The 23,571-nt window shown below is 32.1% G+C and overlaps 2 protein-coding genes across 2 annotated transcripts; one reads left to right on the top strand and one right to left on the bottom strand.

The window, feature by feature from the left end:
- Positions 1-1,134: 1,134 nt before the first annotated feature.
- Positions 1,135-7,200, bottom strand: LOC11419134 (F-box protein 7). The gene is made up of 11 exons (XM_003602017.4): positions 6,995-7,200; positions 6,481-6,567; positions 6,251-6,363; positions 5,667-5,783; positions 5,490-5,586; positions 5,113-5,186; positions 3,972-4,025; positions 3,783-3,884; positions 3,592-3,650; positions 1,813-2,023; positions 1,135-1,493 (listed from the first exon to the last, which is right to left on the bottom strand). Exons 1-11 carry the CDS (start codon positions 7,008-7,010, stop codon positions 1,434-1,436), a joined length of 990 nt encoding a protein of 329 aa, XP_003602065.1. The 5' UTR covers positions 7,011-7,200; the 3' UTR covers positions 1,135-1,433.
- A 5,736-nt stretch (positions 7,201-12,936) lies between these two features.
- LOC11414033 (IAA-amino acid hydrolase ILR1-like 6) lies at positions 12,937-21,189 on the top strand. Its single transcript, XM_003602018.4, has 5 exons — positions 12,937-13,651; positions 14,654-14,779; positions 19,788-20,102; positions 20,215-20,343; positions 20,444-21,189. The coding sequence occupies exons 1-5, from the start codon at positions 13,157-13,159 to the stop codon at positions 20,807-20,809; spliced, it is 1,431 nt and encodes a 476-aa protein (XP_003602066.1). The 5' UTR covers positions 12,937-13,156; the 3' UTR covers positions 20,810-21,189.
- The last annotated feature ends 2,382 nt before the right edge of the window (positions 21,190-23,571 follow it).

Genomic DNA, 23,571 nt, shown 5'->3' with positions numbered 1-23,571 from the left:
AAATAGTTATTGTATGAGATTGAAAGTTTTACACCAAGTTTATATCAAACTTATTTTTAGAATAAAAATATTTAAACATAAACCATTTTGCTTAAAGCTCAACTTTATAAAAACACAGATGTTTGGTAATTAGTATTTGCCTTCAAATCTTAATTTAATTGGAAGTGATAAAATAGTTTTTCTATAAGATTGAATAATTTACAGTTCATTTTATATCAAACTTGTTTTTAGAGTGCAATATTTGAATATAAACTATTTCACTTAAACTGAATTTTGACCAAAATATTGTCACAAAATCAAGTTCATTAGAAATTACATGTGGAATGTCCTTAGATTTGGATTCTCATGTTGAAATTAAGGTACATAATCCCCTCATATTTTATAAATTATAAGTTGCAACACCTAATGGATTTTAGTAGTAACTAAGGTACATAATCCCCCCATATTTATTCTAATATAAGATACGAATACAGCATCTTCAAGCATACACGGAATACTTTGTTTTTGAGGGTGTGGCACACAATAATGCAAATGAAGCTTTGGCCCGAGACTTAATGACTTGCTTATCTATTTTTCTTTAAAAATTACTAATGATCAAAATATAACTATGCTTTTCTGAAGAAAATAATCCTTAAAATGGACATGCCAATTGCGTTTTGGACAAATTTTAGGTGAAGAACACCAACATATGTAGCTAGGTTTTGTCCTTGTTTACCCATAAGTTGACATGAAACAAGACAAATTATTCTTGGCAGTTCAGGATTGCTAATAAGTAATGCATGAAAACAGACGGTTGGATAACCCCAGCAAATTTAATTTTTAAAGAATAAAATCAAAAAGTGCATAATCTGATCTTCATATACTGATTGTGATTCACTCATCGTAGTGACTGATAGTTTGAACTAAATATCTTCTTAGCCTTCGATTGTTTTCGTTTAGCCCGACTTTTTTAAGGTTTAAAAGCTATTTTGAAAACAAAGTTAAAACTAAGAACTTTACAAATAAAGTTAAAGTTGTTTAGTCTTCTGGACATACGCATCAATAGCACTACTTTCGTGCAGATTAAAGCTGCCTATTTATAGTCTAAACATTTTCAAATTCCGAAAATAAAGGATATATGATTCAAAATACAACTTGACAGTTAAACACATTATTTGTATGCAACAAATTACAAATTTCAAAATACAACAACTTGACAGTTAAACACATGATTTGTATGCAACAAATTACAAATACAATTCTTCCCTTATGTACAAACCGTTTTTATAGTTACATAGGCACACAAAGCAGAACAAAAGATAAACTCCGTAACATGAACGAGAATCAATCACGTTACCACTTTTTCCACACATGCAAGTACGCAGATTATTATTATAAATATTGAAAGTTATGGGATATTTACAATTGAACCAGGTATATTTCAGGGGCATCATTCAACCAGGAACATAATAATCCATTTTCTCCACGGGCAAATTCAAAAGAGATGTCTCCACCTACACAAAGAGGCAAAAATGTAAGGGATATATATAGTCATATTTGATAATTTAGTAATTAGTAATACTTATAAAAATATTATCCAGCATCACCTACTAATGGATGCTCTTTTCTGAACATTTTTTTGATAACATTTGCAAATATAATATACTTGACTGACTCAAATAGAAAATATTATAGCATAACATAAAGTAGAGTACATTCTTTCAAAAATAAAGTAGAGTACATAATCTAAAACAAATTAAGACAATATTTAGGCAAAAAAAAACTAAGATTTAATGCTCATTTAGAAAGCTAATGAGTAAGATAAAATTGTACCTCCTCAAATGGAACAAAGACAAAGGGAGTCATGCCCCTCTTATGTGAGACTGCTGGCACATCGGGGTTGTGTGTTTCATCATCCTGCCATCCTTCAACGACTCCAAGAATGTCCTCTTCAGATGTACTTGCCTCATTAGTGTCCACACCACTAGTGACAAGTGAGATCAAATCCATCCTATTGTTAGCCCCTGTAGTTGTTCCTCTTAACCTATACCACATGGAGATCCATATAAGCATAGTGCAAAAGGAAAGTCCAACTTATTTTTATACACATTTGTAATTCTCTTGTCTAATATTTGGCACCACTAATATTTGGCACCACTTGTGCTAAATATTAGTTTCTGTATTTTTTTAGCTTACAGAAAGGTTTAGTTTCAAAGAGTAAATATAACAGCATACTTTCCTTGTTCAAATGCTACCTACATTCAGAGGCTAATGAACTCTTCTGTTTGTTCGATTATGCATTCCATTTTGAAGTACACAACTGTTCAAATTCATGCAATCAAAACTTTTTCACGGCTATGCAAAAGCCAGTGTAAGTGATGTAAGATAGACAAGGGTCAATCGCAATTACATTTTGGAATATGATGATTCCATTCCAACTTATATTAAGTGATTTTGTAGACTTGTTAAGGTGGTTGTGATATAATATAACCCTTGTAGATGTGGATTAATGAATTTACATGTGATATTATTGGATTATCATGCATACCAAATGTAAAATAAGTTGAACATTCATGTTTAAATAAGCTTATAAACATTTACTTTACACTTTAAAAAATATATATATTATATGTTTGTAATAATTAGATCCCCGCCCATTTCATATATATAATTCTTATGTTTTATTTGTAGTGGTCTGACATGACACCGAGTTTGGACCTAACTCCTAGGCCCAACAACTAAGCTGACTAGGGAAGTTTGAGAAAAAAATGATGATATGGCAGTTAGTTGAGGGAATACATCGTAGTTAGAACCTGTAATTTTCAGTTAGGACCTTCGAAGTTTGGGCAAAGAGAATTATCTTCTCTATACGAGGAACTTTGCTCTCCGATTACTGGGGTTTTCTTTTGTAATGTTGCTTACTGTAATACTATACTATTTCTCTTTAATTTGGGTTCTACCATGGTCAAACACATCCTTCCTTGTCACCTTGCTTCCCTTGATAGTTGGTACTCACTTAATAGCTAATATGCAGGCTGAATTATGGAAATGCATTTCTTTATTGAAAATTCTTCTGTATTCTCTTTGGAAGTGTTGTATTTCATCTTGTCAGGGTAGCGGTTCCTTCTTGCCATCTCTATGGTGACATTGTAAGTAGGGGAATTCTCCTACCTTTCCATTCAAATTGAATTGCTTATCAAATTTATGTTCTTTGTGAAGGGAATCTAACTTCCTTGCTAGATAGAGTTCAACTAACTCCTCCAATCTCTGTCATTTGGATCAACCTAAGTCTGGTTTGCAGTTGATTCTGTTTTAATACCCTAGTTGTTCTATGTAGTATCATTTCAAGTTTCATGTTTTCTGGGTCAGCTATACTGTTCAAGAATCGTTTAAAATGTAATGTGAATCACACTAGCATGTAACAACCTTGCAACGATCTAGGGTGTTTGTGGCTTATTAAAGATACTTTAAATGAATTTCGATCTATTCTCTTAACAGAGGACATATTGGCACATCAAATCCAACCCAACCAGATAGGGAATACGAAGTTTCTTTTCTGGTGCTTGATGTTAACTTAACAGGATGTGCTATCAAGAAAAATTTGTCAATTACCTCATGCGTATCCTCAAAACAGTAGGTCGCATGCCTGGATACAGGACAGCAGCTTCAACCTGCAAATATGATATCAATAGCAAATGCCTCAAGATCCGTATATAGATTTAAATAATGCCCAATATTTTTTTCTAGAAAGAAATGCCTACTAGATATGCAAATAATGAAGATTAAAGAGAAAAAGAACATACCTTGTCGTCTGTCAATGTGTAGTGTCCACCAAAGACACAGTCTGTTTTAGATGATCGAAAGTTCATGCTCTTCACCACATCTTTTATCTTTTGAGAAGAATTCTGTACAACACGATCAACTTCTCATACAATCACATACAGGAAAAACATATATTTTTAAAATGAACTCAAACTGCACTAAATTATAACCTTGTAAAGAAACTTCCCAGATGGAAAAAATCTCAGGTACCGGTAATAACAGACCTGCAGAATATGGGGGTATATAAAGAAAATATGTGAAAAAAATGAAATACTTCACAAGATTTACTCATGGCTTGCTATTACTATGTCATTATTCATATGCTAAAGATTGGAGAAATGTGTAAAATCACATTCATATATAATTTTAAATAGGTTCAAAGAAACCTCCTAAATGCAATGCTTGGATGAAGAAAAAAAACAATGATTTCTTTCTCCTTGTAAATTTATGTTTACCAATGGCAAGGAGGAACCAGATAGCATACGGTATATCCACTATCCAGATCAACCAACCAACACCACACATATGGAATACATGAGCAAAAGACACCTTCTGATGAAGGGGCTGGCTGGAAAACCAATTTTTACATGGAATTCCTCCATCTATGAGGATGAAAAACACAAGACAGACTACAAAAGCCATCCACTATATCAAGGACAATACAATATACTTACCAGTGCCCCTCAACAATTATAATGGTTAACAAGGAGAAGCCCTCTATTCAAATACTACAATTCTCTATGACTACTTTAGCAGGCAGTACAAGAGATCATGTCCAAAATTCTTTGACATGCCCAAACACTATTGGGTATTACACACTTTATAGAGGTTTCAACAAAACTTATTTTCCTATACTCTGGGGAAGAGCAAATCAATTGATTCACATTCTTCCATTTCTCTAGAGTTTCATGGAATTCATCGTCAAAAGTTTGTACCTTAAATTCATTTTCAGCATGATATTCTTAGTTCAGATCCTTTTAATTCATGAGATTTTCATTCAAGTGCATTATTTTCTTCTTTGTGCCCTGCTGTTTGCATGAAAACAACTTTAAAGCTTTTTTTTTTTTTGAGGTAACAATTTCATATCATCTAATATCTTAAGTTGCCTCATAAAACTAGTTTCTGATCTTAGTAGAGACTATCTCTTAATACATCTTATTTCTAAGATATTAAATTGATAAATAGTTGACATTGAGCTAGTTAATCACGTGCTACCGAATGCAGATCTAACAATGAACAAAGACTAACAGAATTTAAAAAAGGATGTCTATTTCGTAGTAGGATAGTACATGTAGAGATATGAATGCATACCACGTGAACTGGATTAGTGATTTTCCACTCTGCAACTCCAACCCGAATGTAGGTATTTCTACTTGCATAAAGACCTATGATGCAGGACCTTAATAAGACAAATTGGCATAGACAAAATAGTAGAACAGAAAAAGAAGAGTAAAATCATGTAAATCTCTTGTAAGCATGATATTGCAGCCACTTTAAGAGTATTATTTTTAGTCTTGTGAAGTGGAGAGGGATGATCGTATAATCTAGAAGAGAATCACACCTCTAAATACGTTAAATTTCCATACAGCATTTGTTTCAACTAGAATAAAAAACTTAACCATCACCGGTCACCAATCAATATGAGGAGCAGGAAATAAGGTTATGAAATAAGAGATAGCTGTGCTTACCATCAAATCGCAACCTTGGCCGTAAGAGCCACATTTTCCGCCATGAGCCATCGTATTTTGATTGAAGTATTTTATAGTTTTCAACCGCTCCAGAGAGCTTCATAAAAAGGCTCCATAATCAGAAATTAGACTTATAAGCAGTAAAAGATCCATATTCTAAACCTCCAATGACATTACCTGCCAACCCTTCAAGCATGCATTGCGCCAAAATGCAGGGTTACGGATTGTGTACCGCCATTTTCGACATACGCACGATGCTTTTCCCATATCATATGGAGTCATTCGAGCAAAGACCTGCAAAATGTTTTCAATTAATCTCCCTCTGAGAGATTATTCTAGCATAAACTATAAAACCTTCTGTGCATAAATTTTCACACATCTAATTTGTCCAAAAAAATGATTTGAAGGCCTGAATAATAGTTTATCCACATTCTGGTTCCTATGTTGAGAACAGTTTCTGTTCTCAAAGCTGTTGGAACCAACAATAAAGCACCAAATACAGTCAATAAGCTTGGCAAGAGAGAAAGATGATTTTTCTAATATTGTAAAAATGATGCCTTCATTTAAGTTTCAGGTGTATGAAGAGATCTGCCAATGTCTTCTAACGATGTTGCATAAAAATGACCAAACAGATCCACATCAAATATCGCATATGAGTTGTCTGAAGTAGGAACATACAACACAAATAAAGTTAACTAGTGTCACACAATATCAAGAAGTCATGATCAAATAGTGTAGCTGCATCATATGAAATGCAATACCTCAAAGAGCAGCTCATCTGGTAAGCAACGATGTAAAAGAGAAGAATCAACATGAGGCTTTCTACTTGCACTTCCAAAAGGCGCGACAGGTCTCACATTAACCCCGTAAAGATCTTTAACCAAAACAAGAAAAACAATAAGCGAATTTGACCAAACAAACATCTTAGACTGAGCAAAAAATTCAATAGTACTTCAATAGTAAATAATCATGGTAGCAGCGTTGTACATACCAAGCCATGGCCTCCTTGTAACAAAGTAGTTAACAGTCTTCAACCTCAAAACCGATTCCAACTCAGAAGGGACTGTTAAAGCAAAATCTACAAACAATAAAACGAAGATACAGTTCGACATCAAACAGGTAATCCATCCGATTTAAAATTATTATTAATTAAGATGACACCGATCATCATTTTACAACCGCCTCCGAGAGAATTTGAACTCTGTCACAAGGTCGTACTCTTAACAATAAGCTGATAGCTTATGGACATAATCCTTCCAATTTCATTTATAATATGCTCAAAGTTAATTACTCTTCACAGAAAAATATAATTCAGAACATGAAATGACCTCAAATGCATATTCAGCTGAAAGCACCGGGGTCTCAAAATTATTAATTTAAAAATATTAAAATTGAAAAACAATAGACACCAAAATAACAATTAGCGCAATAATAGACGGAAAATTGAAAATCTAAAGCATTGAAGAAGGTACGGATCGAAGTGGTGAGAGGAAATTGAAATATACCTGAACCTGAGGCCATGAGTGAAACGAAATTGAGGTGAAAGGAATGAAATGATTCAGAATCACGGTATCTATTGAAAATTGAAAATTAGAACCGACTCTGTTGAAACGACAACGTATCAACGTTAGGCACCAGAGTTTTGGTTTCGCGGAATTATGAAATCTGACATGCACATGCCACACGGTTGTAATCCGAAAACATTGGCTACCGTACTACCTTTTTTTTTTTACACATAAGTGAAAATAAAAGACATAAGTTCGCTAATTACGTCCAGATACATTACATTAATGGATGAATAACCTTCACAGACGTATTATTAATTTTGTTTGGGTTAATGGTGCTTTACCTTCCGTAATATAGGTTATTTTTTGTTTTCGTCTGTAAATTTTTATTTTGTTTAAAAATATTTTACAGGGGAAAACAAAAAATGACCTATATTACAGGGGGTAAAGCACCATTAACCCATTTTGTTTTAAGAAATGAAATTTAATGAGTAAATAGTCAATTACCCCCCTGAAATTGTAAGTTTCGTCAATTACCCCCTTGAAATTAACAAAACTTCAATTATCTCCCTGAAATTGCACAACGTTGATCAATTTACCCCCTCCGTCAAATTTTTATGTTAATTAACATGACATTTTGCAAATACCCCCCTGAAGTTTTGTACTTATGTTCAAAATGCCCCCTAAACTTGAAAATTTATATATTTTTTTCTTATCCTTAAAAGTTACTGCATTATCACTGAATTGTGGAGCATATTAGCTAAGTTTTGACGGTATAGAACCATATATGTTCTTTTAAACGATCAAACATTAACCATGTATTAGAGTCTAACGATATGAAAGTCAACATAGTAAAGTACAACCACACTTGTCAAATGGAAAACTAATACATGTCATACATAATGAAGCACATAAATAATACATGATTGGTGTAACCAAGAATTACCAAGATGTCAAAGTATATGACTTTGATATTGCTAATTTTAACCACACCAAAAATTTCCACTTCCTTTATATTGTGAGCGGTGCACACCATCAACACACTTCTCTCACTTTCAAGAAAAAATATATAAACTTGTTACTTCTCTCACTTTATAAAGGATCTTGAAGGAACCATGGTCTTCTTCCCCCGTTAGGATTCAAAGAAATGGTAATAAAATTATATTATGTATATTTCATTTCTTTTTTTAAGAGAATAAAAAAAACATGATAGCCACCATCTTTTTGATCTCTAATGGGGTTAAGGACAACTTGAAAAAGAAAAAACAACATCTGATGTTGGAACAAACAAATACTTTTATGTTTGTTTTGTAAATATTCTTGAGTTTTGAACATTATTGTAGGGTTTACCAAATACTGCCAATTTATTCTACAATACGGTCAATATATGGTTGTATATCGTCAAAACTTAGCTAATATGTTCCACAATTCAATGATAATGCAATCACTTTTAAGGATAAGAAAACAAAATATAAATTTTCAAGTTTAGGGGGCATTTTGCACATAAGTGCAAAACTTCAGGGGGGGTATTTGCAAAACGTTATGTTGACTAACAGAAATATTTGACGTAGGGGGTAAATTGATTAACGTTGTGCAATTTCAGGGGGGTAATTGAAGTTTTGTTAATTTCAGGGGGTAATTGACAAAACTTACAATTTCAGGAGGTAATTGACTATTTACTCGAAATTTAACCGATCTACTATTATACACCCTCCGTCGTTGTTATAAAAATCATATACATAGGATTCATTCAATTAATGATGTATATGGTCTTTATTATATACTACATACATCATTCAATGAATGAATCTCAAATGTTAGATATTTACTTATAATAGTGACCGAATGATGTTTTTTTTTTTTTTTTTTTTTTTCATATTTCCCCTGTTACCATATTTTATTGTGAGAAATGATATTTGAACGTGACAACTTTCTTTCTCATATTTATATTGAGTTTTTATTTTCTCTTTTTATTAATTTGATTTTTGTGTTAATGTCTCAATTCTTTTGTATATTTTGGTGGTCGAGTAAAATTTTTTTTTTTTTTTTTGACAGAGGTGGTCCAGCAAGTTATTCCAATCTTTTTTCCACGTTAGCGTTGCATACCAAGGTGTCTTTTTGTCCAAGGGGAAGTTGTCAAATTCACTCACTAGTAATTCACATCTAAAAACAAATTAATTTACATCTACTTATCGGTGCCATTTAGGAAGACTTTCCCATGAAGCTACCGACTGTGTTACAATCAAGCTTTTACAACTCGAGAGTTTACCTCAACTCGTTTTAGGTAAACTCGAATCGTAAACTCGTACGAGTTTATCCAAAATTAAATTATATAAAATTTATTATATATATAACATATGTAAGCTAATATTTAAACAAAACATAACCAATTAACCACGTTTAAATAATAAACTCTAACAATAAAAAACAAAATTTATCAGTACATTTAAACTCTGCTTCATCTTCAGTTGTAATTTTAACTTCAATTGTTCCATTTTCTCATTTAAATACTTGAGCAAATAATATATTTGAATGATTTCAAATCAATCAATAATAATAAGCTTCTGAATGCATTCCCTAAAATTCAATGTATGTCATTGTCACACATTGACGTAGCTCTACATAACAAGCATGGAAAAAACGAGTTATGTTAACCGTAAAGGTAACATTTCAACACTTTGGGATTGAAAAAAGAATTGGATTTTCAAAGAAAATGAGACAAAAAAAAAAAACCAAAAAAAAAATTCAAAGATAAACTCAGACGAGTTTACACGAGTTTACCGAGTTTAACACGTGTTAACTTGGTCAAATTCGTCAAACTTTTCGATTTCACCAAAAACTAAATTTACCTCCAAGTTTACACGTTTTTGCCACCTAAAAACGTAAACTCGGACGAATTTACGAATTAACACTCGATTTGTTAAAAGTGGTTACAACCATAGACTTAACATATTTTTTTAATTCAATGGCCGAGATCTTAATAACATTTTGAAATTGAACATAAAACAAAATAGAGACCCTTAATGTTTAATTGATCAGTCTTTGCTCTTTCCAGCTAACTTGATTTTTCAGTGCTCTCTCTCAGATAACACACGACGAATGCAGAATTTCACTCACTGTTTCTTGACCAAGTGACTAACTTATGGCCAAAAGATTTGCTAGGATCACACCTTGTGTTGCTGATTTCCTTCACTGCCATGAATGTTTTCCTGACATTGTATCAGATAGTAAAGACACTTTTTTAAGCAACAACCAACATACTTGAATATCTATTTTGCACTAAATAAATTGATGATTCTTTTTAAGTTTTTGACGTTTTTTTTTTTATTATTATGAATCCAATTTTTAATATTCAAATAATTATTAGTTAGTGAAGTTCAACATAAGTTAGTTAATTTCTCCTATATAAACTTACATTTTTTAATTTTTTTTTGAAGAAGCTAAACTAAACCCCCTCAAATTGGCACTGGAGAGAATCGAACTTGAGACCTTAAGGAGGAGCATACTCTCAGATCCCAAGCCAATACTACTAAGTCAACCCAAGTGGGTTAACTTACATTTTTTATGTTATTTATAACTTAAATAGATGATTATAATTGCTTAAAAAAAATCTTGTTTTTTCATTGAGGGTCTTTTCTAATATTTGAACATGACCTCCGATTTTATCGGAACGATCCTATCCCTTTATTGAGTTAGCTTATTTTGATTCAGCCCACTATTTTTTATTTATTTATTTGTGGGTCTAGCGTGAAATATTTGAGTATTATTTTTGCAAGAAAAAAAACATAATTAGAAACATTTGTAAAAAACAAAAAAAAAAACTTATAATAATAATTATTTACAAATATTTTTTTATTAATTAAAAATATAAATCATAACCACCACCGTCGTAGGCCCGTAGCGCCGCCGTGTCACTGCAGAACCGACATGGGGTTGTCGAATAGCACACAAAACTTGGTGTTCCAACGTTGACCACTTCCAGCAAAAAATAAAATATAATCACACAATCAGAAAAAAAAAACAAAAAAAAAAAAATTTGGGCCTTGTAGATCAACATTAATTTAGGGTGCTTTAGATTTTTTTTTTTTACTATTACTTTTTCCACCTATGATATTCTCATGCGCCCTATAAAATTTCCATGGGTTATCGGATTATAAAATCCAGAAACATCCAAACTGAGTTCAGATTTTATAATCCGAAATATGTTTATATAATCAGCAATCCGAATCTCTCCCATTTTAGCAGTTTTGCATTTTGCTTTTAAAAACAACCAGAAAATAAAGTAAAAAAATGATAAAAATCTGTCGAATAAAATCATAAAAATATCACCAAAAAAAAATCTAAAAATCGAATAAAACTAATGCAAATTTTCTCGGATTTTTATGAGAATATGAAGAAAAAAAATTAAATACAGGTCTAAATGATGGAATTTTAGATTTTGAGAGACAAAGTACCGTAAGAAGTCCCTTCTACGAGAGTCTTGATCCTTGATGTTTTTCCTGATTTTCTAGGGAAATTTCGGTGCAATCTGATCAAGTAGCCCGAAAACCAGATTTTTGACTAAGAACAACTAATAATGACCTAAAACAAAAGGACCAGAGTTAGGAAGATTAATATGGTCTTTAAACTAGTTATCCATGTTACAAACAAACTCAAAATTTGTGCTGATATAGTTCGGATTATATAATCCGAACTATTTTTTTAACCTGAAAAGGGGTGTGTAGGTGTTCGGTTTCACAAAAAACAATATAATTACGAAGAAAATATAGAAGTTTGATATTATCTAATTATTTTCTAAATAGATCTTTACACGGGGTCACTGCAAACTCTCGTCCTTTTGTTCTAGGTCATTATTAGTTGTTCTTAATCAAAAATCCGATTTTCAGGTTACTTGATCAGATTGCACCGAAATTTCCCTAGAAAATCAGGAAAAAAATCAAGGACCCCGTGTAAAGATCTATTTAGAAAATAAGTAGATAATATCAAACTTCTATATTTTCTTCGTAATTATATCGTCTTTAAATTAGTTATCCATGTTACAAACAAACTCAAAATTTATGCTGATATAGTTCGGATTATATAATCCAAACTATTTTTTTAACTTAAAAAGGGGTGTGTAGATGTTCGATTTCACAAAAAACGATATAATTACGAAGAAAATATAGAAACTTGATATTATCTAATTATTTTTTAAATAAATCTTTACACGGAGTCACTACAACAATCTCTAAAAAAAATTACACAATCTTTGTTCAAATTTGACTAATTTATTGCAATCAAAACCATTTGTTGAAGAAGGACTACTATCCAGTAGATTGCGAACTGGCGACTCCCATCGTGATCAAACATCACCACAGGACACCCTTCACTATTCCTAACTTAAAATCCCCCTTTTGAGTTATTTATAAGAGGATGAGAACAACAATAAAAAATGGCATGTAGTAGGTTGGGAATTAATGAAAATCAAACATCATTTGTTTGCTCATGTAAATCTAAAAACATGGATATTTCTGGTACTTCAATATTTTCACATTATTTGTAGATAGTTTGAAGCTTTATGCACTAACCTCGTGCAAGTTTATTTGTAGATTTATTATTTTCAATTTAAATGGTATTGAAGTTGTATTTGTACGTCATAATTCATATTACATTTGATTTATTTATTGTCAGATTTTCGTTAATAAAATAATTTTTAACGCAAAAAAATAACTACTATGTTTTCAAGCCGATAACAATTTGAATGAATAATTTTTGTTTAAAGTAAACAGGAGTATTTATATATTTTTTTGAAATTTAAAAATAGATGGCGTATGCATCCTTTTGATTACAGTGGAAATGCTGCTGAAAGTGGGGGGACCCAGCTACCGCGGTTCCTGCACTGCATTTACTTCCATGTCGTACAACGTGCTCCAATTGTAGTAGTATTCTCAATCATCAAATAAGAAAACAGAAAAAGAAAAAAGTAAAGTAAATTCTCTTTCTCTCTCTCCGTCCAAATTTTTTAAAGTTCTTTTATCCGCACGTGTTCGAATTCTCCATCCTCCTTCTTTTTCTATCTCACCTTCTTCATGACTCTCATCCTTAGACCTTACCCCTCTCTCTTATGTTCCTTGCTTTGCTTCATGTACTTTCTTCCAACTGAAAAATAAAAAAATAAAAAAAATGAAATTCCGAAACTCTTTATTTTACTTTATGATCATATTTTCATCAACCGTTATAATTCTGGAACACTTCGCGGTTTCAACCGCCGTGAAAATACCTTCCGCCGCTTACGACCGTGTTTTGTTCTCCGATCGGAGATGCTGCGATCGAGAGAACAACGAGTTAACTCTCTCACCGTGCAAAAACGTGACACGGAAGGCTAAGACAGCGACGAACTGCGAAGTTTGGAACGAAGCATGTTCAGAAGCGGTGTTAAGCGTAGCACGGTTGCCGGAGACGGTGGAGTGGTTGAAAAGTGTTCGGAGGAAGATCCATGAAAATCCGGAGTTAGCTTTTGAGGAAATCGAGACAAGTCGTTTGATAAGAAAGGAGTTGGATCTGATGGAAGTTAGTTATCGTTACCCGCTCGCGAAAACCGGTATTCGTGCTTGGATCGGTACTGGTGGACCGCCTTTTGTTGCCGTTAGAGCTGACATGGATGCACTTCCCATCCAGGTAATTGCACTTCTCTATAATATTCCACTATCCACTCTACTACTACTATTTTTTTAATTAATTAATTAATTTATTTATTAACTTGTCTATTTATTTTCTCCATGGAAACTAGTATGAAAACCTACAAATAGTAATATATTTGATTTTTTTTAATTGTTTTCTTGATGCAACTTGGCTAGGGAAAAACATATATGTTGCTGAGATTTATATGATTTAGAATGAATGAAGTCTAAAAATTGAATATCTTTCTCACAAAAGATTATGATTAAACATTTTTTTTTCCTTATTAAAATTTTTAGTGAGTTGGATTTAAGAAATTCTTCGGAACGATGAATGTGAACACGACATATATTTTAATATATTTGATTTGACTTCTTCATTTTAGGATATCTTATCTCTGACATGATTTGTCTTTTTCTGTCTTGTGTTAATAATACACTTCAAAAGTATGTGTTTGAGATGTTTGAATCTATTTCTGACACATGGATAAACTTTTAAATATTTTTAAAGTTTTGTCAGAAATCTTTTAGATTGTGTACTTTTTATTTTGTCTTTTGAATTATGAGTAACATGACAATTATTCTTTTTGATAGAGGAGTACCATGAATTAGAAAGTTTAATTTGTGCACTTGTTGGAGACTTGTGTTTTTTCACAATGTTGGAATTGAAGAGTGTATATTTTTCTTGGTCAAGAATTTAAGAGTAGTTTGGTGTCTTTCATTCTTATTTTAAGAGTACCATGGAATATTTAGAGCTTTAAAATTCTCCCACTTGTTATTAATGATTCTATTAATTTCTAGAGCTACAGCTCTTTGCTGTGATTCTATGGACCATAAAGTGTTTCAAGAATTTATTTTGATGCAAAAATGTCCTTAGCTGCATTATTTAATTCTGTTAGGGATGTTTTTAGCTTTATTGTGGCAACCTAACTTTGTTCGATTGATTTTATCTTCACAAGAAATTAAAAACCACAGTACTATACGTTGTTTGGATTCATTGTAGGAGGGTGTGGAGTGGGAGTACAAGTCTAAAGTTGCCGGCAAAATGCACGCTTGTGGGCACGACGCACATGTGGCGATGCTCATTGGAGCTGCCAAGATCTTGAAAACTCGAGAGCATTTATTAAAGGTTTGTTCTTACCTTCATCCTTTTTTTTTTTTGGTCAGGTCTTACCTTCATCCTTTATTGACGCACATGTAGTTTTATTTACATTATTATTTCCAACGACAAGAATCTTTGGGTTTTAAATCCTTGGACTATATAGCTTGCCAAACAAAAGTTATTTCTATACAATACTTGTACTATACTATTCCTTTAATCCCACGATAAGTGACAAATGATACATAAAAATTAAGAAGCATAATTTATAATTTACAGTGATTAAAATAATGATCAATTTGTGAAAGAGAAATTATTAATATTTAAAAATATTAAGTAATAAATAATAGATAAAACAAAATTATTATTTCATTCATTTTGTATAATGAGATTTTTTTTACAATCACATAAAATATATATTGAATTTTTAATCAATAAGTTTATACAACATCCTTCATTCAATATAAATCCTTGTTGATTAAATCACGATTTTTTTTAAAAAATGATACAAGTAGGATATTAGATTTGTTAAAAACAATACTATTTTTACAAATTTATTATTTAGACGAGAAAGTTCTTTTAGGAAAGGAGTAGTTTTCATAGTTTTAGTTCAGCAAACAGGAGTTTGATTGTAAAATCCTTGTTCTTTACATTTCATTGATGGTTGACCAATTAAAAGTTTCAGCTTTTCTGACCCATCTTTGGTCCATCCATTCTTAAAGAACTTCACGTATCTTATCTGTCCAAACATTCTGCCACTTAATAGGGACAGATCCTTCATGTGAGGCGGCATTTCAGCCAAAAGATCAAGTTACTTCCTCAGATCCTTTGCCTATAACAATTTCATCTGTGAACAGTTAAGATATTTAATCTCTTTTGTAAAAAAAAAAAAAAAGATATTTAACCTCTATTACTTACTATAAGACAAGCTACAAAGGTATCACTTTCAAGAATATTTGTAGGATGAGTACTAGTTTATTTATACAAGTGTTTGATCTAATTTATAAAGAGTAATGCTAATTATAGCAAATTCCTTTTGTGGACTTTCAAAACAAGAGAATAGTTACAATTCACGGTTTAGTTGGAAGAAAAAAAAGTGGCCAACGGGTGATAATTAGCCGATCAATTCACATATGCATTTGACGGTGAGAGTATATGTAATATTGTTCGTTGCGGGTAATTTTGTGGGTTTGTTGAAGAATTTGGAATAATTAATATACCATAAATTAGACTCAATTAAAAAATTGCAACACCAATTTAAAATTTCAAATAAGCATGTATTTTGTCAACTTAGCAAAACACATATGCATTTTTCCACTGTGAAGTTCTACCAAAGACCAAAAGTAAAAGAATTTGAAATAAGGGAGGTTGAATAAAAAAAATAGCATGAAGACGAATGATTTCCAATAACTAAAATTAAAAATACAAAAATTAAATAAATGAGATCTAAAAGATAACAAAACAATTCATCTTAATTTTGGGACTTCTAAGGGATCCTACCTTGAGCTTTATCGCCACATTAGACTAAGAGACGATACACAAGTGAAATTGATATCCTTTCATCTCGCTTATATGTTGTCCAAAACCTACCCTTCCATCCAATATAAATTTTTAACTCACATTTGACTCATTTATACCTCCTATTCAAATTTGCAACTCTCTGTGTCCCTAATTATGTGATATAGTCAAATAAGATCAAAGGAAGATGCAATATGTTTAAAAAAGTTCGTTTGTGATGGTTTCATTGCAAGAGGTTTATGTTCCTTTCTTACATTAGAAGGGGGAAAGGAAATTAGAAGGATTAGAAGGAAAAGCATGGATACCAAAAAAGAATTTGGATATGAGAGAAGCTAAAGGAAAAAAAATAAGTATTGTGTGTTTTGTTTGTGAGAGTATTGGAAATAGTGTGAGTTGTTGATAAATCTACGAGTTTGTCGAAGATTAGAAGGAAAAGCATGGATACCAAAAAAGAATTTGGATATGAGAGAAGCTAAAGGAAAAAAAATAAGTATTGTGTGTTTTGTTTGTGAGAGTATTGGAAATAGTGTGAGTTGTTGATAAATCTACGAGTTTGTTGAAGAAGTTGGAGATTTTTGGATAATTATTTTACCAAAAAAATTAGATTCAATTAAAAAACGCCACATAATTTTAAATATGTAATAAACATGTATTTATCAATCCAGCATAAAATATCTTCAATTTTTCATTACCATTTGTCACCATTAACCAAAAGAAAATGGCATCCAAAAATCACAAGAAAGAGAATAGCATCCAAAAACTAAAATTTAAAATTGAAAAATTAAAGACTTAATTGCAGTTTTAGTCCCCTATTTTCAGTAACTCTTGAAATTGGTCTGTTCGTTTTTAAATCATTCAATTTTGGTCTCTTTGTCCTATTTTAAGACTAAAAAACAGTGATGGACATATTTTAAATGACATGACATACAATCCAATGATGTAAAATGATCAATACCAATGTAATTATTTGAAAACTCTCCATAAGTTTCAATTTTAACATGACATATCACCATCTTTAAGTTTAAAAATCTAAAAGAGGGACCAAAACTAGGTGATTATGAAATGGAGGGACAAATTATCTCAGTGAGTGAAAATGGGATGACCAAAGCTACAATTAAGCCAAAATTAAACAAATAACTTCCAAAAACTAAAAAAAACAGTACATCTTAATGTTGTGAGTTTTGGGGGATCCTATATTGAGTTTGATCATCACGTTAGATTAAAAGAAACCACACAAGTGAGTTTGACACCACATCTTCACCATAAACCTTAAGTCATTAATATATGGGTTATATCACTTATATGTTGTTCAACATCTATTATTGCATCCAATGTGGAACTTTAAATCACACTTGACACGTTAACATCTTTCTCTCAAGTATGAGACTCTCTGCATCTCTATAATCTACCACAAAGAACTACTATTGTTTCCCCCACAAAGTTGAACCGGGCTATGGTATTGTCGTTGGACCGTACAGGAGAGACAACACTGGTGTGGATTGACTCATTAAACACAAAGCGACCATACAAATGTGCATGATGCCACATCTTCACCCAATATATTAAATTTGGCGAAAGTCTAACCCGTGCTTGGCACGAGTTTCCATACTAGTTACTATAAGACAAACTACAAAGGTATCACTTTCAAGAATATTTGTAGGATGAGTAATAGTTTATTTATACAAGTGTTTGATTTAATTTATAAAGAGTAATGCTAATTATAGCAAATTCCTTTTGTGGACTTCCAAAACAAGAGAATGGTTACAATTCACGGTTTAGTGGGAAAAAAAAATGTGGGCAAAGGGTGATAATTAGCCGATCAATTCACAATGCATTCGTGATAGAAAGTCTGGCTATATTAGAATTTTTTTTATATAAAAGGATTCTTATACGATTTGATCCGTTAAATATTTATCTTCATATACTCCATATGTAAGTTTATATATAAAATTAAATAATTTTTTTGACAAAATATAGACTGGTTTACATAGTTTACTCATATTTTCTTTGATTTTGATTTTGATTTTTAATAAAAAGTTATTACTACTACTTGATAAACATTTACCGAATAAATACTTTAAATTATTTATCTAATTACTCCCCTTTGGAGAGCCATCGAGTTGTACTTTTTCTGAACTTTCATTTTTAGGGTCTTTTCAATGATAGTACTGTTTCACAAATTTAGCTAATTTTTTTTTGTACTTTTTCCCTTCTCTAAAAACATGAAACGTCAATTTTGGTGTTTAGTCAATTCATTACCAAATATTTGTACTTTTTGAACCCCTCGTTAGACCACATGGCAATTGTGTCGTATCAGAAATAATTAAGGTTTTATGATGACGTATACATTTTCTCTTAAAAAACTCAATATCCTGAAGTAAATCTTATATTAAACCTATATTTGGTATACAATTGTGGTGATCCATCTTAATTTTATAAAAACTACATTTTATGACTTCTTCAAAATTATGATGGATAACTGTCAATGTGACATATCGATTTAGATCATGATATCAAACACACGCTAAAACTCTTTTCAAAAAGGAAATTAACTCTTCATTTTTTGGAACCAGAATACTCTTTTCCCTCTAATAATAACTCAAACTATTTTTTTTTTTTTCTTTTGACGAAAATAACTGAAACTGTTTGAAGAGCTACTGTAGTGGTATGTTGTACATCTACTCAATTATTCTCACATCACATGGATGAATACCGACATGACGTCAGATCTAATTAAAAGCTTTGTTCAGTTGATTGTTTGGTTGGTTATATCCAATTACTCGGGAAAAACTTGTTCTGACCGAGCCAATGTTCAGTGCACAAACAAGAATTAAACAAGATATTAGTTCATTAAGATTTGATTTTTATAATTTAAATGAAATATTTTTAATTTTAGTGCACAAACAAGAACACTTGTTACTTATCCAAGAACATTTGGATGTGATATAATAGATTTCTCTCAATTTAACTAAAGATTTTAGGTTTGAATTCAACTCTGAAAATGTAGCTGTGTTAAATTTCTTGAGGGAAAGTTTTGCCATTCATTACTGTTTTACTAGGTTTAAGATATTAGATTCTGCTGTTGCACGTAGATATTAAATAAAAAACACTTGGTACTCTTACCATGAATGATTAAAGAGAATATGCACAATGAATGGAAACCAGACATGCTTTCCGCTCAGAACTTTTCAATAAAAATTGACTGTCGTTAGCAAAATTGCAGCAAAAACCATTGAAAATATAGTTTCATTAAGACGCCGATTTTTTTAAAATATTTTTGCTTGTAGAACTTGAAAGAACTGCTTCTTTTTGTGAGTTTCTCTTTCTCGTGGCAAGCTACTTGTAAATTTTAGAAACCGTGTTTTTAAAATGGTAATTGCAACTCCTGCAAATTATGCCTGCTCCACTATGCAATATTGGATGAAAAAAGAAATTGTGTCACTAAACTAAACTTCATACTTCATAGCATATCCCTTACAACCCATGCCTTTAACTCAGCATTTTTGTTCTGTCATCACAGGGTACTGTAATTCTGTTATTCCAGCCAGCAGAAGAAGCTGGGAATGGTGCAAAGCGAATGATACAAGACGGTGCTTTGGAGGATGTGGAGGCTATATTTGCAGTTCATGTATCCCATGAGCACCCGACTGGTATGATTGGGTCGAGGCCTGGACCCCTGTTGGCTGGATGTGGATTTTTCAGAGCCGTGATAAGTGGGAAAAGAGCCTCTGCTGCGAACCCTCGTAACTCTGCTGATCCTGTTTTGGCCGCTTCAGCAGCAGTTATCAGCATACAGGGCATTGTCTCCCGCGAATCAAATCCATTGGATTCACAGGTATTGCCTCATTGTCTTTTATACTTCTCAACAAATTGCCGATCTTGTATTCTCTTGTGGTCTTACTTGCTCACCTTCCCTAACTAACTATTTGGCTCTCTTTAAAACTCAGGTCGTGTCTGTAACTTCATTTAATGGAGGCAATAGTCATGACATGATACCAGACTCAGTGGTCATTGGTGGGACCTTCAGAGCGTTTTCTAACACCAGTTTTTACCAGCTGCTAGAAAGAATAGAGCAGGTTGGCAACTTGGTTTATAAATGTAACTTGATTTCTATTATAACTCTAATGGCTGAATGAGCTTAATTTTAATCCTACTATTGTCCCAACTCTTGAACAGGTAATTGTGCAACAGGCTAGTGTTTACAGTTGCTTTGCAGAAGTTGACTTCTTTGAAAAGGAGTACACTATTTACCCTCCCACGGTTAATGATGACCAAATGTATGAGCATGTGAAAAAAGTGTCCATCGATTTGCTGGGTCAAAAGAATTTCAGGGTAGTCCCACCTATGATGGGTGCTGAAGATTACTCTTTTTACTCCCAGGTCATTCCTTCAGCTTTCTTCTACATAGGGATAAGGAACGAAACACTAGGGTCTACTCACACAGGACACTCTCCACATTTCACGATCGATGAAGATGCTCTACCAATAGGAGCTGCTGTTCATGCCACCATTGCAGAGAGGTACCTCAATGAACATGGTTGATCTCGGAAACCATGTCCTTTCCACTTTGTACAAAACCAGTACACTGGTTTATCCGTCCTCCTCATGTTCTCTGTTTATTTGTTGCTTGAGGTTAAGGAACGGTAGAAACCAGGTTATGATTTCCTTCTGTAGAATGTAGGCTCAAAATAGGAAAGGGAAGAGATGGGGGCACAATATATGTATAAAATATGTTCAGTTTCTGGAGGCAGATGTCCTTCAGTATAAACTATTAAATAATAATTTAATCTAAGGAGATCCTGGTGTAAGATTGACTTTTCCTTAATGATATCAGTCTAATACGTAGGCTAATGCTATACTGGCAATACTGTAATGCCAGCAGACTGAGGATAACAGAGTAAATGAAGTAATAGTTAGTAGTATGATAATGGAAATTAGCGATTTGGTCATACTAACCCCTGGTGAGATTTGCTATTCTACAATATTAGCTGTGCCCAACTCATGAAACCATGCACCAATCATATCCTCCTTTGCATGGTTCTAACCATAAACTGCATTCTATATGACAAACAGAATGCTAATGCAACATAAACATTCGCTGCAAAAAACTTCTATATTCCAGCACTAAATACATTACAGCTCTCATTATTCTGCAGTTGAGTACATTCTGTCATTTATGCAGTACTAAATATTCTGCAGTTGAATAAATTACACCGTTTATAAGGTAATGAGTTGACAAAAACTACAACAACACATTTTTGGGGGAAAAATGTGTTTGAACCCAGCCTACTGGCAAATGACAAAAAAAACATGCATGGAACTAATTACAACAACCACCAATCCATCATGTTAGTCATAATTTCTATTTTTGCAGAATTGATTCTCCAATGTGCAAATCAGTGACAAGTAAGTAGAAATTAGCAAAAATAATGAGATGATCATGGCAGCTACAAGATGCATAACCTATGAAGCACGAACACTCCTCGGATTAGGCGTGTCCCGGTGTCGGACACGTCGACACTTGTGATGAATTATGTGATTTTTTCAAATTATTAGCTGTGTCGGCGTGTCAGTGTCGTGTCCGTATCCGTGCTTCATAGTGCATAACTAAAGGAATTTGAATGATATGGTTTTCGACAAGATAAAATTGTTTATAACTTGTATAAGAAAGAAACCAGCTTGTGCAAAATGGAAAATTATTACTATGCCAAACATTTTGAATATTCACACTGATACCCGATGCTACTACCTATAATAGATAGCCATCGATTCCAAGTCTAGATCCTTCATAATACAAAATTTTGTAAGTTTATACCAGATCAATAAAAAAAAATGGCCACTGTTAGCAATTGTCGATTTCAATTTTCAAATAATTTCCTTCTTTTTGCTAAACTTATTTCTAAAGCTCGTGTAATTGATGTAATCTTCAATAATTTCCAATGCATGCAGGCAAAACCAGAAAGTAAAATAAGGAAAAAGACATGGCCAAGTGACCAAATTACTTTGCTGTATATAACATAATAGAAAGCCTTCAGCATCGAGAGCTACTCACATTGCTCCTACCCGACCATCCATCATATCGTTGGGGCTGACCACATCTGCTCCAGCACGGGCCTTTCATAAAATAAAAACTAGACCTCTACCCGGGCAACCCCCGAGCAATATTTATACAGTTATGTTTAATAGTAGATATACTTTAAACATAGAGTTTTTAAATATTGGTACGAATGTCTAATATATTAGTTGTGAGTTCAATTTATAAATAATAAACAATAAGTTATTTGTCAGACTTTTTTCAATTCAAAAACATGTGAAATAGAAGAGAGGTGGAATCGTGAAATTAAAATAAAAGAAAAACAAAACAAAAATAAAAGCATGAAATTAATATAAGGAAAACATGAAAGCTCCCAAAGTACATATACTCAAAGGTATACAGTTCTATTTTGGTGAGTGACCATAAATATTATCCTCTTTTTATTGTCTCATCACCTCTTCCTTTGAAATGCCTCAAAGTTGCGCACAAAATTTAGTACATTTTCATTTTTTTACTATAACACATGCATCGTCCCTACAACAAAAGTATATAGGAAAATCATAATAAAAGAAAATAATAATTTGAGATAAGGAAGACTTAACAAAATTAATAAGGATAAGTGTATAAAATATTGTAAAAAAAAAAGTAAGAGAATATGAATGAAATTGGTGTGATGTTTTTTTTAGTATTAAATAAGTGTACAAAATATTTTCTTAAAAAAGAAAGTGTACAAAAAGTTGTCAAAAAAAAAAAAAAAGTATAGAACAGAAGGCATCAAACGTAATCATCGATATTGTCATAGTTTCTAGAACAATCGTGCAACATCAAATAAGTGTAAAAAATATTTCGTTCAAAAAAAAAAAAAAAAGGCAAGAGGATAGGAATTAAATTGGTGCGATGCATTTTTGTAGATGAATTTGTTAGGTTAAATTATTGCAAACCTAATAAAGCAAATGAGCGGGAAAAAATTAGGTTAAATTGCTGCAGAACTAACAAAATAAATAAATAAGGATACAAACTAAATTATGTTAATGTCTTGGTGCGGGTAGAAGTGTAGCAAGAAAAACTTTGGAACATAGAAGGCGAGTAATTTGTTTGATGAGTTTCCTATTTTGGTATGTTTAGTTAGTCTGGGGCATCGGTTAACATGACCCTTTGATTATTTATGAATTTATTTATCGAAAAGTCGTTAAAGGATTCATTGATTTGATTATTTATGAAGAATGATACGTTTTTATTGAATTAATTAATGCTTAATTAAAACATCCTT

The sequence above is a fragment of the Medicago truncatula genome, chromosome 3 (assembly GCF_003473485.1).
Source record: "Medicago truncatula cultivar Jemalong A17 chromosome 3, MtrunA17r5.0-ANR, whole genome shotgun sequence".
NCBI lineage: Eukaryota > Viridiplantae > Streptophyta > Magnoliopsida > Fabales > Fabaceae > Medicago > Medicago truncatula.
Note: the sequence above shows the minus strand (reverse complement) of the source record. Positions and strands in the feature narration are given on the sequence as shown.